Below are 17,500 nucleotides of genomic sequence, written 5' to 3'. Positions count from 1 at the left end.
GCCTAGCCTGCGTGCCAACCCCCTCTCACCGATCACTCCGCTCCCAGAGAAATTTGTTCTGAATGGGAGCCGCGGCCTCATTGTGTTCCTGCTGCGGTCGCCCCGCGTCTGTGTCGTGCACGGCGACCGCTCCAGACATCCCTACAGTACACAGGCCACAATAGGGCATGATGGGAGACTGAGAGAGGCCCATCAGGGCAGTCCGGTGCAGCCAACAAACGTCATGGTGCAGCCGCAGCCACAGACGGACTTCCACAAGCATAGGAGAGGTTTCGCACGGAGGAAAGAGAACGGGCTGAGGTTCTTGTTCATTCAAAATGACGGATTTTATCTCTTCAAGAAGAAAATCTGTCTCTGTTTTACAAAAAAAAAAAAATCACATTGAACAGAGGAAGAGAAGCAGTGGGGGGGAAAAACGTGACAAAAAAATCGTCCAGGTTTAGTTACATTCATAACACCGCATTCATATGCCCCAGCTTCATGTGCAGTAAAGAGAGAGAAAAAAATGCAAAAATAAAGAAGAAGAAAAAAAATCCCCCGGCCTCAGACCCACAGGAGTGCCTCCTCCATGCTGCTGACCTCTCTCTGACCACCACTGGCATGTTGACTTAGAGTGCGGTGAAGCAGGCCGTTTCACCTGAACGAGGGCCTATGAGGAGTATACATAACACAGCTGCTGCAACAGCGCCCTCTGTTGTCTGCCTGGTGTAACAACAATCACATACAACAGGGATTCCAGTGTTCTGTCGAAATGGACTGATTCGATGAAATGACCTCGCTACCAGTAGCCGATTAACATCGGCCAAACCAAAACTCTAAACTAGTGTTTCTCAACAGGAGGGCCCATATGTGCCTCTAGGGAGGCATAGAGAGGCATTCGCCCATCTTATTTTTTTTATTAATACTAAGGGGGGCATTGGCAGGCTTATGATGAGGTCAAGGGGGCGTTGGGAGGCTTATAATAGGGTCAAGGGGCAAAAAAGGTTGAGAATAGCCCTGCCGTGGCCTTTGCAGACCCTTCCCCGTCTCTCTCTCCCCACTCGCTTCCTGTCTCTCAACTGTCCTGTCACAAATAAAGGCAAAAGCCTCAACAATATCTTTTTAAAAACGTTGAGAACCAATGCTCTAACCCATAGTTCTTTGTATGTTAGCTCGACTTGTGGGTCATATCGAGTGGGCAGCCCCAGCCCTCTGTTGGCTGCCTGGTGTAATAGCAGCGGCCTCTTACTGCAGGGAGTTGAGCAGTCCTCAGCAGGCTCTGGCTCCCCGCGCTGCTCCGCGCTGCGCAGTAATAAGAAGCAGAGCCCTGGGGGGGTTGGAGCCAGTAGGAGACGGCAGCTTTGGGAGGCGCTCTGTGTGTGTGTGTGTGTGTGTGTGTGTGTGTGTGTGTGTGTGTGTGTGTGTGTGTGTGTGTGTACACATGTTTTTCTGTCCCTCTGTTCTTACAGCAGCTACAAATCTTGGTCAAGTGCTTGGCCCACGGGGAAATATTAAATGTGAGCAATTTACAGAAGGTCTCGTTTTTTGCTGTTCTAAATGTCTTTCTCTCTTTTCTTTTCTTTTGCTTGGCCATAGTATACAATATGGCTGCGTGCTTGCTTGGTTTGGCTAGGTGATGTCTTGGCTGGAGGGGAGGTGTGGCTTTAATACCGTTGCAAAACACAATTTGCTTGCTGTGATTTTCTTGATGTTCAACGACATTTTGGCAAATGGCAGTAATGACTGGTTTGTGTGTATCTTTCGTGTTTGTGTACCCATTGATGTACTACATATTTGTGTATTCATGTGTACTTCTTTGTGTGTGTGTGTGTGTGTGTGTGTGTGTGTGTGTGTGTGTGTGTGTGTGTGTGTGTGTGTGTGTGTGTGTGTGTGTGTGTGTGTGTGTGTGAATTTTGAATAGCTGTGAATCTGTGAAGACTTGTATGAATGCAGGTGTGCAGTGTACGTCTGTCATTGTGGTTTGGATAAAAAGCCACTCTGGTTTTCATGAAACACTGAAGTCTGTGTGCGATTATGTATGAGTGTGGAAATGTGGTCATGATCAGACAGTGACCGTGTCAGGGTGTGTGTGTGTGTGTGTGTGTGTGTGTGTGTGTGTGTGTGTGTGAGAGTGTGTGTGTGTGTGAGAGTGTGTGTGTGTGCGCGCGCATGCATCTGTGTGTGTGTCTGTGTGTATGTGTGTTCCGACGTACCGTAGACTCAGTGAGCCCCCCCACGGAGACGGTGAGGCCCAGCAGTGTGTGGTACTCATAGGTGGGCAGCCGCAGCAGCTGGGTGATGTGGGGGAAGGCCTGGGATGGGGCATTCCAGTTCAAAGAGCTTGCCATATCCCTGCAGAGAGAGAGGGGGAGAGAGAGAGAGAGAATATGAGTATGCATAACGCCTACAAATGAAAACAGACACAATACACTATCTATCTATCTATCTATCTATCTATCTATCTATCTATCTATCTATCTATCTATCTATCTATCTATCTATCTATCTATCTATCTATCTATCTATCTATCTATCTATCTATCTCAGCTAAACAAACTTTAGATGCAGGTCACACACACCCTGCTGCTGATTCATCCCCCTCAGGGCTCCTGTGTCTCTTACACAAACACATCTCCGGGAAAATGATTTCAGAAATTCTTAGTAAAGCAGCGATGATCCACACTTGGCCTCCTTCTCCTCCTTCCACTGAAACCATTTACTCAATATCAAGGCCACCACTAAACGCTGGTGTTGTCATGATTCCAAGTGACGTTGAGGTGAGCTGCAGTGTGGGGGGGTAAACGGCTCACAATAAGGGAAGTGATAAATGAAATACAAGGGTTAGTTCCAGTTACTTGGGTTTTTTCTTTGCCATTCCACTGAACCTCTCACCATTTACACAATAATAAATGGACACAAACAAGCCAAACCCCCAGCAAGAGTTTAATGATTTCTTTGCTGTCTTTTTTACTTTATTTGATAGGACAGTGTGAGAGGTGGACAGGAAGCGAATTGGGAGAGAGACGGGGAGGGGTCGTCAAAGGACTCGGGCCGCGAATCGAACCCGGGTCAGTCACATGGCAGGAGAGTGCCCTACCGGTTGGCCACGGCAGGGCCCACCCAGCAAGAGTTTATGGCTGACTTGTATCTGATAAATCAAATCTCATTCCACTGAATCTCTTACCATTTTACACAATATCACGTCAGCAACATTACATTAGACTAAAAAACAGCCAGAGTCTGTGTCTGACTCGTGTCTGGTTAGGCACCACGCTGTTCTGTGCTTGTGGTGGTAACTGAATACCCTTCATAAACATGAAGACGCCACTGGCGCCATTGGCAGCTAAAGCACAAACATGCCCTCAGCCTTACCTGCCACTTAAGACAATAGCGTGCGTGTGTGAGTGCTTGCGTGTGTGTGTGTGTGTGTGTGTGTGTGTGTGTGTGTGTGTGTGTGTGTGTGTGTGTGTGTAAATAGAATGTGTGTATATTATATACTATGGGCACTATCAGGGATTGTAAGCAGACACCTCTATAGTACAAGTGGATGAGTAGGAGGGAAGGAGAGCACAACAGAGTCAGGTGTGTGTGTGTGTGTGTGTGTGTGTGTGTGTGTGTGTGTGTGTGTGTGTGTGTGTGTGTGTGTGTGTGTGTGTGTGTGTGTGTGTGTGTGTGTGTGTGTGTGTGTGTGTGTGTGTTTTTGCTTGCGCGTGAGCATGTGCATGCGTGTGTGCGTGTGGATGTGCATACGTGCTAGAGGGTTGCCAACAGCTGAGAGAGGAAAGGTGAGTGGTTGTGTGGAGTGTGTGTGGAGAAGAGACTCACGGCGGGAAGATGCTAAGCAGCTCCTCCTGGTGGGGGATGTGGGGTACTGCGGGCTGAGTGCTGTGCAGAAGGGACAGGAAGACTGAGCCGGCGTGGGCACGGTAACGATCGATCTTCTCAGCCGCCTGCTGAGACACACTGCACATCATCTGGCGGACTCTACAGGAGAGGAGAGCAGAGGAGAGGGGAGGAGAGGAGAGGAGAGGAGAGGAGAGGAGAGGAGAGGAGAGGAGAGGAGAGGAGAGGAGAGGTGAGGTGAGGTGAGGTGAGGTGAGGTGAGGTGAGGTGAGGTGAGGTGAGGTGAGGTGAGGTGAGGTGAGGAGAAGAGAAGAGGAGAAGAGAAGATACGGTGGAGAGGGGAGTGGAGAAGAGAGAAGAGAGGAAAGGAGATGAGAGGAGAGGGGAAGAGGAGAGGTGAGGTGAGGTTAGGTGAGGAGGAGAGGAGAGGAGAGGAGAGGAGAGGAGAGGAGAGGAGAGGAGAGGAGAGGAGAGGAGAGGGGAAGAAAGGAGGGGAGAAGAGGAGAGGAGAGAGGAGAGGAGAGGAGAGGAGAGGAGAGGAGAGGAGAGGAAAGGAGAGGAGAGGAGAGGAAAGGAGAGAGGAGAGAAAAGGAGTGGAGAGGGGAGAGGAAAGGAGAGGAGAGGATAGGGAAAGAGAGGTCAGAAGAGGAGAGGAGAGGAGATAAAAGGAAAGGAGGAGGAGGAGAGGAGGAGAGGAGAGAACTCAGGAGAGAGGGGACACAGAAGGAAAGAAGAGGAAGAGAGGAAGAGTGGAAGGGAGAGAGAGAGGGTGATGGGGGAGAGAGGATGACAGGAAGGAAAGAGAGGAGATAGAGGGAGGATGAGACATCGTGGAGGGCGGAGGGATAGTGGGAAAAGAGAGGTATAAAGACAAATGTGGGAAAGAGTGAAAGAGACAAAAAAGATGAACATTCAGGAAGTCAAAAAGAAGACACTGTCAGTAAAGAGTAGCAGACAGAGGGAAAGAGATAGAGAGAGGGGGATTTGAACGAGGATAGACATTAAACAGGACAGAATGAGGGAGGAAATAAAAGAAAAAATAAAGGAGAGAGAGGACAGACTTCATGAGGAACCTTGAATGAGGAATAAAATGTCATTCAAACTCATATCAAGACAAGAAAATAGTGCAGTTGCTTACAAATAAACTTGGAATCTGTGCCTTGCATAGATGTTTTTAAAACTCTTTTAAAATATTATTTAAATAGAAGACGGTCACTGTTTTGAATTTCACTTTCATTGTTTTGTTTGTCGCTATCTGTGTCGTCTTTGTTCAAAATGCTGCGGCCGACTGCATTCTTGCCTCATGCATGCTTGCGCATTTTTTTTCCACTGCTCGTTGCCCGTCTGCTTTGCTTGTTAGACTGTCTGTGGATTATCTGCCTGCTTGCACCTCTGTCTGTGTTTACGGTTATGTATCTTGCATGGGGCTCCTCTGTCTGTCTGTGTTGTATGCCGTCTTGGGCAGTGCAGCCTGGTGGAAGAGGTTCATGTGGGACAATGGGACCTTTCTGGTAAAATAAAGGATAGATTTGGATAGAACGGATGCTCTTAATCCTACTCAATCCTAACTGGTTCTATCTGTGCTTTATGACTATGGCCTGGATGGATGAGAATACTCACAGACACAGACCTGGAGATTAGTGTGCAGTAATGAAAGGTTTCTTAGCTGGTGGCATGACAGGCATGTGTGTGACATTTCCCTGCGGATTTACTAGTTGGCCTCCTCACACTCACTCACAGAGGTGGATTATAATCCCTGTATAATCCCTACCTACCTGCCCTGTGGCATCGCGTCTCATGCGTCTGCACCTCTCCCTAGGCTCCAAAAGCACACACTCGCATAAGACTCGACGCCTCAAACTTCAAACACTTTGCCTGACCTTTCAAGACACACAAACACACACACACACACAAGCACAGGTGGAGCACGCTCACATGCACGCACACACACACACTGATAGAAAGACAGGCAGGCTCACCTTTTACATAGAAAGACAAACAGAAACACACAAAACGGTACATTCACAGATTGTCTAACACATCCATGCATGCTACAAGATAAGTAGACACATTCACATGAAACTCGTGCAAAAACACACAGGTAAATGTATTGACATGAACTGACCCACATTTTATCCTTGCACCCATATGGGAATACAGTACAGTACAGTACATAGCCACAGGGACCGCAGTACTTACATGTCAGGAGAGAGGAGTTGTGGAGCAGAAGCAGCTATCAGAAGGGTCACCTTCATCAGACTGGTCATGGCTGCCTCTCGCACCCTACACACACACACACACACGCAATGAACAATTACTGGTTACAGAGTGGCACTTTAAAACGGGACATGTGCAACATATTTTCATCTGCACGGACATACGAACAAACAAACAGGACAGAGACGCATTCAATCTTTCATTCCTGCACTTGTGGGGTACTCCCATCAATTCCTACAGTATAATAAATAATAACTTTTTCAGATGTCAGTAACAACTAAATAATTAGTTATTTTCTATCTTATTTGACGAATGCGTGCGCACACACACACGCCCACAGGCCCACAGGCACACACACACACACACACACGCGCGCGCACACGCACACACACACACACACACAGGCGCACACACACTGGCGCACACGCACACGCACACACACACACACAGTGTCACAGGTGTCAGTGCAGGTATTTCTAGTGTCTGAAGCCCTGCCCTGGGCCACGCTTGGTATGTCGTCGTTCGGGAGGTTTTGGCTGGGCTGAGACAGCGTAGCGAGGGGGAGCAAAAGACGGAGTGAGAGAACAAGGAAGGGAGGGAGTGAGGGAGAGAGAGAGAGATATTGTATAAGGTGTTGGTGACAGAGAGGGCCTTCTGCCTCAGGACCTCATAAAGCTCCACTGCGCTGTGCTGTGCTGTGCTGCGCTCACTGCCAGGTCGGAGGAATGTGTGGCCAGAAGAGTAGAGAGACGTAGAGCCCATCAGACTGCCTTGCTGCCTAACTGCCTTGCTGTCTGGCCACATTCCTCAGGCCAGTGAAGCGTCGCCTGAAGGCTCCCTTCTGCCAGCCACGGTTATTGCCTTGCTGTCTTTAAAGTTCTTTTGTTTTGTAATTTGTATGTTGATTTGTATTTCTTGGTATGTGCCATGTGGGGACCCCAGGAAGAGTCGCCGATGTATTCATCAGCTGATGATGATCCTATCAAAATACCAATATACCTCCAAGCCTTCTCCAGCTCCTTCATCCGTCTCACATGTGCTGCTTACACACACATGCATGTAGACATGCTTATACGCACGCACACACGCACGCACGCACACACACATGGACAAACTGACACACACACACACACACAAATGGACATGCACGCACGCATGCACGCACGCACGCACGCACACGCACACACACACTCTCCTCAAGATTGACTTCCACACTAAGGTGGTTCTTGAGGCCCAGAGGGCTCCCCTGTTTGCAGAGGGTCTGGTTCCACTGTCAAAAGTATGTAACTCTCCTCTGTCTACTCTATGGTGGCTGACAAGGCAGAAAAAAAGCATCCGTCATGTTGCCATAGGCTATGTTCCAGTGCCTCAGCACCACAGCTGCTGAACACATACCTGGCCAGTCTACGGTGCCTCATGAGGTCCAAATAGCACTCCAGCTGTTGCCACGGGTTATGTTCCAGGCAATTATTAAGTCAGTGGTTCAAGGGCTACAAATATGTAACCAATGCAGAGGTGATGGTTGACATGCTGGGCAATGTTTGTGGAGCCAATGAATACCATTTGGTACGGTCCAGAGGCAACTCAAGACATGGGTTCCCCACCCTGCTGTACATAGTGTTTATTAGTGGTGTGGATTGGCACTGCCCTCACGATCCGATCCGATCACGATTCGGGAGGTAGCGATACGATTCGATTCTATTTTATGCGATCCGATCCGATTCAATTCTACAATGCATTGCAATGCATTACATTTCTACTGAAAGCAAAGCAAATGTTCAATCAGTCATGATGAGGCAATACAAGCTCAGATACTGAGCAACAATTTATTGGCTGTTTTTTGTATCAATCTGTATCAGTCTTGCAATGTTTTGAAGTGATTTTATTTAATTTAACATTCATTTGCTCCCGAAATATCCATGGAAGTAATTGAAACTTAAAAAAATTGCCGGATCGATTCTGGAACTTGCCGGATCGATTCTGGATCGTCCATGCCCCGCATTGGATTGCATCGCCGAATCGATCATTGTTGACACCGCTAGTGTTTGTGTCTAGATGGGCGCGCACCTGTAAAACTGTGTGTACAGTATTTGTGTGTGTGCACGCGCTAGTTTATCCATGTTGGTATGATTTTGTGCGTGTGTATATTTGTTTAGGTGTAGATATAGACATTAATTTTTGAAGTCCCGTTTAAGTACAAGTACAAAATATATAATATAATATTAATGAATTAGTTTGTCTGCCATAGACAGTTTTGTATATGTTGTAATGTTGGCAGGGGTTGCCAGAGCACTGACCAGGCTCCGACGTCTCCGCGGCTGTCTGTGCTGTAGTCCCTCATGCAGTCCAGCAGTGTGGAGTAGACCAGAGGCACGTTCTCCCCACACAGCACACGGTCAGGAGAGCCCTCCGCATCCACGCCTACCGTCTCACACACCCTGCCAAGGAGACAGAGGAGACAGAGGAGGGAGAGAGAGGGAGAGAGGGAGAGAGAGAGAGAGAGAGAGAGAGAGAGAGAGAGAGAGAGAGAGAGAGAGAGAGAGAGAGATACAGGATGCATATTATTTATTTACTTTGAACTGCAGCTGCTGAAGAGAGTTAGTCATTCACGCCAAGCCTGATATAACTTTATTTCATTGGTAAGACTTTACAATAATGGATTTAACACATTTGTTAATGTTTTGTTCATCATTGGTTAATTATTTACTAAGTCTTTGAAATGCTTGTTATGCATCCATTATTTTAAAGTGTTACCATTCCATTTGAGAAGGGGGGGGGGGGGTGGGGGTCGGGGAGAGAGATGACCGAGATGGAGGGGAGAAGGAGGAACAAACCAGGAGATAAGGAAAAAACAATAAAGGAGAGACGGGGTGAGAGATTAGGTGTAGATTTGTGTTTTCTTTTCAAAAAGTAAAGTCTGAATGGTTCATGCCACCAGTGCCTCTTCCAATGCCTCGGATCTTACAGGTCTATATGTCTGTAAATAGGAGTACATTTTGTGTGGGTGTGAGTGAGTGAGTGAGTGAGTGAGTGAGTGAGTGAGTGAGTGAGTGAGTGAGTGAGTGAGTGAGTGAGTGAGTGAGTGAGTGAGTGAGTGAGTGAGTGAGTGAGTGAGTGAGTGAGTGAGTGAGTGAGTGATAAAGAGTAAGAATAAGAATAAGAGTAAGAGAAAGAGAGAAACTTGAACAGTAACATGAGGTTGTGTTTAGGGCAAGAGAGGATACTGACTGTGCCAGGGCTGTGACTGCGTCCCTCCTGCCCTCTGTGAAGCCAACATCCTTTTGGGAGATGGTGCAGGCCAGATCAAGACCCGCCCTCACCTGAAACAAACAAACACACAAACACACAAACACACAAACACACACACACACACACACACACACACACACACACACACACACACACACACACACACACACACACACACACACACACACACACACACACACACACACACACACACACACACACACACACACACACACACACCGATAACTTAGACTTAGAGTGATTCTAAGGAGTACAATGTCTTTTTGATGTCTCAGAAACTCGACAGTTGTATTTTGTATTGCATTGTGCTGTATTGAATTGCATTGTGCAACCTACCTGCTGTAGTTTTCCTTGCATGATGAAGCTGGGGAGGGAGCCGAGGGCCAGGGCACAGCCACAGCGCGTCAGCACCTCAGTACTCCTCAGAGCCTCAGTGTACTGGCTCACCAGCAACTCTGGGGGAACACAGAGAGATAGATAGGGGGGGTTCTTTGAGTTATCTTTGCTTATGGCTCAATGTAAACAGGATAGGTCGACTACCACTTGCCCCCGATATTCTATTAATCAGATTTTCGCCTTTATCCTCTATTAATCACACCAGGAAAAGGCAGGTGCGATTGCTATCACAAACAGATATGTGCACATTCACAAAACTTTAATTACCACATAAATACAAATACCAACACCTCCAGGTACCTATTGTTTGAGTGCACTGACATATACAAACACATGCACACACAACATGCCCATCCACACCTTGCATATGTGTGTCCGCCACTCCTGGCTCCACCTGATAGTACTCATTACAGAGAGAGGCCAGAGCGGAAACAGCAGCCTCCTGTAGACAGAGAGAGAGAAGAGAAGAGACGAGAGAAGAGAGAGAGAGAGAGAGAGAGAGAGAGAGAGAGAGAGAGAGAGAGAGAGAGAGAGAGAGAGAGAGAAGAAGAAGCAGACAGAAACACACCTGGAATAAACCTGGAGCTGCAGTTAAACACACATAATTTACAGTACAGAGTTATAAAGAAGACACATGCATAGATCGTAACATTTTGTTTCAAGCTGTTCTACCTTGATGCCCTGTTTAGCTCCACTGGAGAAGAGATGAAGGCTCTTCAGGCTGTCATCTATTAGCCACTGCCAGCCCTCTGCATGGAGCACAGAACAGCACAGACTCAATCATTAGCATGTTTAATATCCAGTTCTATTACTCAACTATTAATATACTGTAAACTCTTATTTGTAAAATGAAATTGACATTTTTTTTTTTTTTTTTACTGTGTTTCATTTTGAATATTTTGTTATTGAGGAGTCCGCACATTTAAAATCCTTTTTTTCTTTGATTTTTTATTCCATGGCAGGATTATGTTTCTGATGAAGACAATGGTCAATCTTCAAACTTTCAGTCAGCCTTCGTCCCCTGGCATTCAAAACTCTTATCGGGCCCAGGGACAGACAAATAGTGGTGATCAGACCATGAGGATTGCATTTAGATTGCTAGATGGTTGACCGACATGTACTTACCAATAACAGGATCTCCTTTAAAAGGCATCTTGGATAGTGACATCTTCTCAATCAAGACACACACTGAACAAGAACAGAAGTGAAGGGGACGTCGTAAACACAGACTGCATTGGGAATGCAATACATTGCCAAACATCCTAGTATTTTAAAGATTTAAAGTATATTAAAGACTTAAACGTTGAATACACAACTTCAATACTCCTCTCAATTCAAATGAATACTCTACTGCAGCCATATTACAATATCAAATAAGATACTACATTGCCACAGCATGCTATGCAGAGCAGACACTTATTGTATTACTTCGTCATTTTTCATCCAAAGCATATTAGAAGTGAGGATCTGCAATGTAGCTACTGTTCCAAAAGATATGTATATGGGAGATAATCAAATGGCCGATGATAACAGCTAAGTTTCTATCATGAGTTGTAGGGCAAACAAATATAAAAACACTTGATGCACATGTAGATGTAAAGGCATTACCATGATCAATGTCATCATTAACGTTAGACTCACTCACTAGCTAGACTCATTAAAGTGCGTCGAGCTAGTTAGCGCCAGACTTCCATTGTGTACCTGACAAGCACAACAAAACAACAATAGCAATAGGTGTGTCTCTATGACAACTGAGAGAAGAGACAGGTGAAGAGAAACACACCTGCCGGCCTCATCAGCTCTCCTCCAAAGCCCCTACAAGAGAACACAACAGACCAACGCACCTGTGACACACGCTTGAGGTTGACAGGAATGCACATGTGCATACACATCCATTAACATGCCAGAATGTACACCGCAATACCTCATCATGACACTCATGGCCAGTTACAGTATGTCTGCCTGTTGTTCTTGGTGCCATTTCTCGTCCACGTGAATGCTTACCTGTATTGCTTCTTGTCCGCCAACTGAGGGGAAATTGGAAAACGTGTGAATCAGATGTGAATGTATGTACAGTATTACTTCCATGCATTACTCACTACATTAATTTTCTAATCAAACACAAATATACATAACAACTCAGCACTCAGAATTATGACAGTAACTCATTAGGGTTCCCACACCTTTTTCATGAACAAATTTAAGCACTTTTCAAGCACCTTCAAGCACCAAATTTCCAGTTTTCCAGCACCTTTAGTAGTCGCGGGAAGGGAGTATGAGCGTCCTCCCCCAGAAAATGTTGTACTTTTAAAATGCAATGTCCTCCATTGTAATCGATTTTAAGATGTCGAATGGCAAATCCCATCTGACATATCACTCCCTCAGATTTTTGATGTACCTGAACAATTTATTTCTATTATTTGGTTTACTGAGTTTGACTTGACACAAATTTCAAGCATTTTCAAGCACTTCACCAAAATTCAAGCATTTTTACAACCTTGAAAACACTTCATTGAAATTCAAGCATTTTCAAGGAATTCAAGCACCAGTGGGAACCCGGTCTTACTCAAAATAATTCATTGCTTGCTGGTGACTGTCCTTTTGGGGCTTTTTAGCCTTTACTTAGATAGGACAGATGAAGGGATGTCAGGAAGTAAGTGGAAGAGAGAGATAGGGTAGGGTTGGGAAAAGAGGCAGGCCAGACTCGAACCCAGGTCGGCCACATATATTACAGTGTGTGAACGTGCTGCGCCACAGCACCCCCATTTGTGATGTATTCAACAATTAGATAAGAGGCCAAATTCAATAGGTGGCACTGGGCAGTTAGAACTGGTCTGAGCTGCAGTACGGACTGACCTTCTGGTGGATGCCTCTCAGGCCCTCCACTGATTCTGGCGATAGCAGCTCTGTCACCGGCCTGTAATAAGAGGACAGCATTCACTGACACTCAACAGCAAATCACAGTTTTGGTGACATGGTGGTATGGGGTGTATCGTACAGACATGTCAACAGGGTGAGGTTATTAACCTAGAATTGATAGTTATTTTCTTTTCACAATACATGTCAGTGTGGTAATAGTGATGGTAAAAGTGGATTTATGTAGCAAGGCTTAAGCAGTTTAGAGCGAAGGCCTTAGGGCATCTTAACTTCCACCCTCAAGCATTCAACCCGTTAGTGCCTTCGGTCGTTCTCTCTTCTTAAAAAAAACGAAGAAAGTAAAAAACATGTGCCCTTGTGCAGAACTAATCTAGGAGAGTTATGGTTATTGCAAGTGCTTACACAAGGGCTTAGGATTCATCCATACAATGCCTGTTGGGGCTGATTGGTCCCTGAACAAGCCTCCTACAAGTTCAGTTTAATACTTTTGTAATGGTAACAACTGAAAAGTAAATGTCCACTTAAATGTCCATTCAACTTTGATGTAGATGTGGATGTAGATCTATTCTGTCCAATCCTCCTAGATTAGGTTTTTAACCCTGTACAAGTAGGAATAATGAAGGGAGTCTCCCACAGTTCATCCTAATCCATGACTATAGTGCCCTTGAGCTGTAGACACCTAACCACACATTTGAGTGTAGGGACTGAAACCAGCATTGGATGACAGCATCTGCTGAGTGTAGTGCAATGTGATGTGAAAGAATGCTGACTTGTTGTCCTGGGAGCTGAGCTTGTAGAGGGCATGGGTGATCTCCGCACAGGCCAGTATGGCACCATGGCGAGTGTGCATGTCCATCCCATTTGCCATGGGCAGCAGCTGAGGCAACACTGGAAACACAGTTCAGCTCTTTGTTATTCTCATACAAACATTGAAAAATGTGTATACCGATATGCGTAAATGTTTTAAATCAGACATGCATCAGTGATTCACCTGCCTGCCAAAAAGAAATAATAGCACTACAAATGACTTGATCAACTGAGTGTATGAAGTCAAGAAAAAGGGTTTTTGAGCAAGGGAAAGAGAGAACCCATGACGGTTTACCTGTATTGGCCATGTAGTCCGGCACCTGGGGGGTGAGATTATGCAGGGCTTTGGTAGCCAGCTCTCTGATCGCCCTGTAGTGGCAACAACATATTCAGTAGACCCATTAAAAAAGAGACTTCAATATTAACATTACAGGTTTAAATGTTGGACAACTATGCGTGACTTGAGCGATTCCAGCGACATAAGTAATTGACTTTGTATTGAGTCGCTGGTGAGAGAAGAGACAAAAGCGATTCGGGCGACTAGGGGCAATTTGAATGACTTGGGCGAATGAGCTATGATGCTGTTCAACGACAGCCGCCACAGCCAATTGGAATGTCGGAATGCTTGCATTCCGCTTTTAACGGACATACTCTGTCGCTTCCATTACTCGAATCTCTCTTTCTACACACTCCAGCAATTCTCTGTTGCTTAATCTGTCGCTGCCAGTGTATTCCCCTGGTAAGGGAGTACATGTACATTATAAAATGATAGCACTTGAGATTATTGATTATTCGGCGCTCCTCACCCGTCCCAGTGGTTGATCTTCATGGCCACCAGGTGGTCGATCATGGGCTGGGTGTACTCCGAGAAGCTGGCGACGTACACACTTTGGGATGGAGAAAAAATACTCATGAGGGAAGTTGAAAACATGCTCAACTGTAGCAAACATCTTTAGGCCTCATTAGCACAAAAAGTTATGATTTGTCATCATTTATTGTACAGATTACACCATGCACACTGCATGTTAAAGCACCTTAACTGTGCTGAGACTAAACGCCACCACAAACTAGAAAGATGACACAAGAGCAGGTCAAGGCAAGTGACACACGAGCATTTCCAAAAAAGCTAAAGAAAGTTAAGAAAAGCTACATCACAGTGATACATTTCAATGAGGGATGAATGTGGTCAGAGTCATGACAGTAATTTTTTAGGTCATCACTCCCCCCAAGAAGGATGAACTCATGGACCCCAAACACCATCCAACCCCAAAAGAATTCAAAACTTAAACAGTATGCAAGCTTGTGGGAACCTCCAATAACACACATACAATTTAACAAAAGAGGATTATGTTTTTATGCAAATTTCGAGAGTCTCACGAAGACCTCAGGTGCTTTTGTACCTCTAGGCTAGCACTTTTTGCATTGCTGCTTTGTTTTGAGGCAAGAAGGAGAGATGCGACACACAGTGACATTTTCAAACAGGTTGGGCCTGTTTTTTTATCATCAAGGACCCAGTGACTTCGAAGAGATGTCCCGAGGGAGTACTTGCATGCCGAAAACACGTTAACAGTTTAAAACCATGGACTCAACAAAGATACCCCACATGCCTGCATGATAGTACAGATCAAGAGGGCCTGGCAGGCTATGTAATGCTTTTAAAACACATCCCACACATCACTGCAGGTGCTATACACAGCATACTGGTATTGATGACAAGCTGTATGCAATGTATACTGTATTGCAAGTGTCTTGCAGAATGGGCTCTAATTACTGAAAATGAACCTTTACAATAGTGATTTGCATGACTACAGGCGAAGTAGAATAAGGCACAGGAACAGGATGAACATTTCTCATCTTAATTTACAGCATGGACTATATTTCTATGTTTTGATTTCTGTTTAATTTGTGTAGCTAAGCTTTGGGGAATTTAAATTTGAAAGCAGTCAGACACACACTATACAGTATTTATACAGTAAATAAAGTTCCGGACTTCCGGAGAATGTCTGAATTCTTAGTCTTGTGCGAATGCGCCATGTCTGTAATTTGACAGGGAATAATTCCACCGCACATTAACTACAGTGTTTCGCCGAACTCAGATGTCCAGTGATAATACGAATCCCGTGTGAGTGCACATGACTTTGATTGTTATTGTAATTGTGCAATGCTTAATGTCATTTTCTGGTGTGAATAACAGAGACTAACGTTGCCATTTTGATTGGCAGTGTTTTAGGGGCAAGCACCAAATGAAATCTGATTCACAAAATTAACAACAAAAATCCAAGAAGAGTACTCGCAGGTTGTTTTCTATGGACATAACAACATTGTTATTTGAAGTGGTTCATGACTTTGTGCCTATATGTTTCACGTTTCTAATGAAGTGGTTTCAATGCTATTCGTACTGTTTTTATCCTAATGTAAGCGTTCACTAATATAGCCCATCAATCACCACTGCCAACATGATAGCAGATGCTTTCATAGCCTACTAACTAGGGGACTCACTAGTTTGACGCCGTGTCGGCCAGGATGGGCGGGATTTGGGTTGTGCGTACTCGTGGATTTGGGAGCTCGTGCACGAGAGTGCTGGGTGCACAGCTGTAGTGCTGGGTGGTTTTGTCGATACACAAAAACATTACTTTAATTCTCAATCGGCGTGCACAAGGGTTGTTTTGTCCACATACAAAAACATTTATTTAATTCTCAATCATAAATACGCCTCAATTCTAATAGGCTATGCTTCATTTTCAATTCTAAATCAGTGGCACACGGCAAACTGTTTGGCTATTAGTAACGGTCTAATAAATTGCAATGCCAGACTATTATGGCATACGGCTTAAACGGTAACGAGTTTTTTTTAAATTATTATTAGGTTATGTTGGCCACCTACAAAAATAATTATTTAGGCCTAGGTTAAACCACAAACTGCTAATATGCCTCGTTTGCAATAACGGGACCGACTCAAGGCAACTGCGAGCAAATTTAGAACTCCTAATATGCCTCGTTTGCAATAACGGGACTTTCTGGACTCAACTGCGACCTTCTTGTAAAGATCTTGTCCAGATAGACTAAAGTTGCATCGGCGCAGGGTAAGCCCATATTATGCAATATGCTGATAGATAGTAGGCTACATTGCATTTGACCAAATAATGTACACGTTGGCCACTTACAAAAATAGGCTACTGTAATAATTTAGCTTAATTCACAAACTGCTTCTAATACGCCTCGTTTGCAATAACGGGACCTTGACTCAAAGCAACTACGAGCCAATTTCCAAACTTAGAGCGATTTTGCGTCTATATAATAAAAATGTGGTTGCATCAGGGTGTCGTTTGCAATCTAATAAATCTGCGGTTGCATCAGGGTGTCGTTTGCAAAATTACTTGAATGTTGTTAAAATAACTTAGGCTATAGGTCCACTAGTTCATTTGATGTGTACTACTTCAACTGAAAACACGGCTGAGTCTCAAATGGTCCACTTGTGCACTTTAGTGTCCATGTTTCAGTGCGTATGGCGTATTAATTACGCACTGAAACATAATGCATGAAGTGCACAAGTGCGCCATTTGATTTTCTGCACCGTGGGGCAGCTGTCACTCTGAATGACGTAAGGCGCAAGTACAGCCCTCCCGGGCGACACGGCGTCAAACTAGTGAGTCCCTACTAGCCTGCCCACCTTCGTAATGTCTGTGAATTATTTCAATAAATTATGGACTTTGGTTATCCTGTGCGTATGCACCACACAGAAACACAGAGGTAATGCAGTCATTTATAATAATAATAATGTGAATAGGGCATATGACTGCAATAACTCTCTTTTCTACTTCCCTCTTCCTCCCGTCGTACTGTACCCTCCTTCTCACCTGATGGAATGGTAGCAGTTGCTGAGGTGTCCAACAGCAAAGTAGTCGGCCGCTGTCAGAATGTCTATGCCATGTGGGAACGTGCCCTGTGGGAAGAGCAGAACGGAGAGTGGAGAACGGGTCAACACACGCGACTACAAGGGGGAAACAATGTCAAAAACGATGTCTCTAGGCTTACAGTAAGCGTGCAGGATTGGGAAAGAAGACAAGAGATTAGGAAGTGATACTGAACGTTAGGGGCTGAGAGGGCCGAG

General features: G+C 45.1%; 1 protein-coding gene across 1 annotated transcript in view; it reads right to left on the bottom strand.

Moving 5' to 3' along the window:
* tbcd (tubulin folding cofactor D) overlaps window positions 1-17,500 on the bottom strand; it is a 50,139-nt gene that overhangs the window by 10,161 nt on the left and 22,478 nt on the right. The window contains exons 17-32 of the mRNA XM_063221042.1: window positions 17,247-17,332; window positions 14,196-14,276; window positions 13,685-13,758; window positions 13,353-13,470; window positions 12,562-12,622; window positions 11,710-11,732; window positions 11,489-11,520; window positions 10,831-10,893; window positions 10,378-10,454; window positions 10,066-10,147; window positions 9,646-9,764; window positions 9,268-9,359; window positions 8,337-8,477; window positions 6,022-6,105; window positions 3,805-3,963; window positions 2,193-2,331 (exon numbers count right to left, since the gene is read on the bottom strand). Of these exons, the coding sequence (XP_063077112.1) occupies window positions 2,193-2,331; window positions 3,805-3,963; window positions 6,022-6,105; window positions 8,337-8,477; window positions 9,268-9,359; window positions 9,646-9,764; window positions 10,066-10,147; window positions 10,378-10,454; window positions 10,831-10,893; window positions 11,489-11,520; window positions 11,710-11,732; window positions 12,562-12,622; window positions 13,353-13,470; window positions 13,685-13,758; window positions 14,196-14,276; window positions 17,247-17,332 (1,431 nt within the window). The remainder of the gene's footprint in view (window positions 1-2,192; window positions 2,332-3,804; window positions 3,964-6,021; window positions 6,106-8,336; window positions 8,478-9,267; window positions 9,360-9,645; window positions 9,765-10,065; window positions 10,148-10,377; window positions 10,455-10,830; window positions 10,894-11,488; window positions 11,521-11,709; window positions 11,733-12,561; window positions 12,623-13,352; window positions 13,471-13,684; window positions 13,759-14,195; window positions 14,277-17,246; window positions 17,333-17,500) is intronic.

This window comes from Engraulis encrasicolus, chromosome 2, assembly GCF_034702125.1.
Source record: "Engraulis encrasicolus isolate BLACKSEA-1 chromosome 2, IST_EnEncr_1.0, whole genome shotgun sequence".
Taxonomy (NCBI): Eukaryota; Metazoa; Chordata; class Actinopteri; order Clupeiformes; family Engraulidae; genus Engraulis; species Engraulis encrasicolus.
Note: the sequence above shows the minus strand (reverse complement) of the source record. Positions and strands in the feature narration are given on the sequence as shown.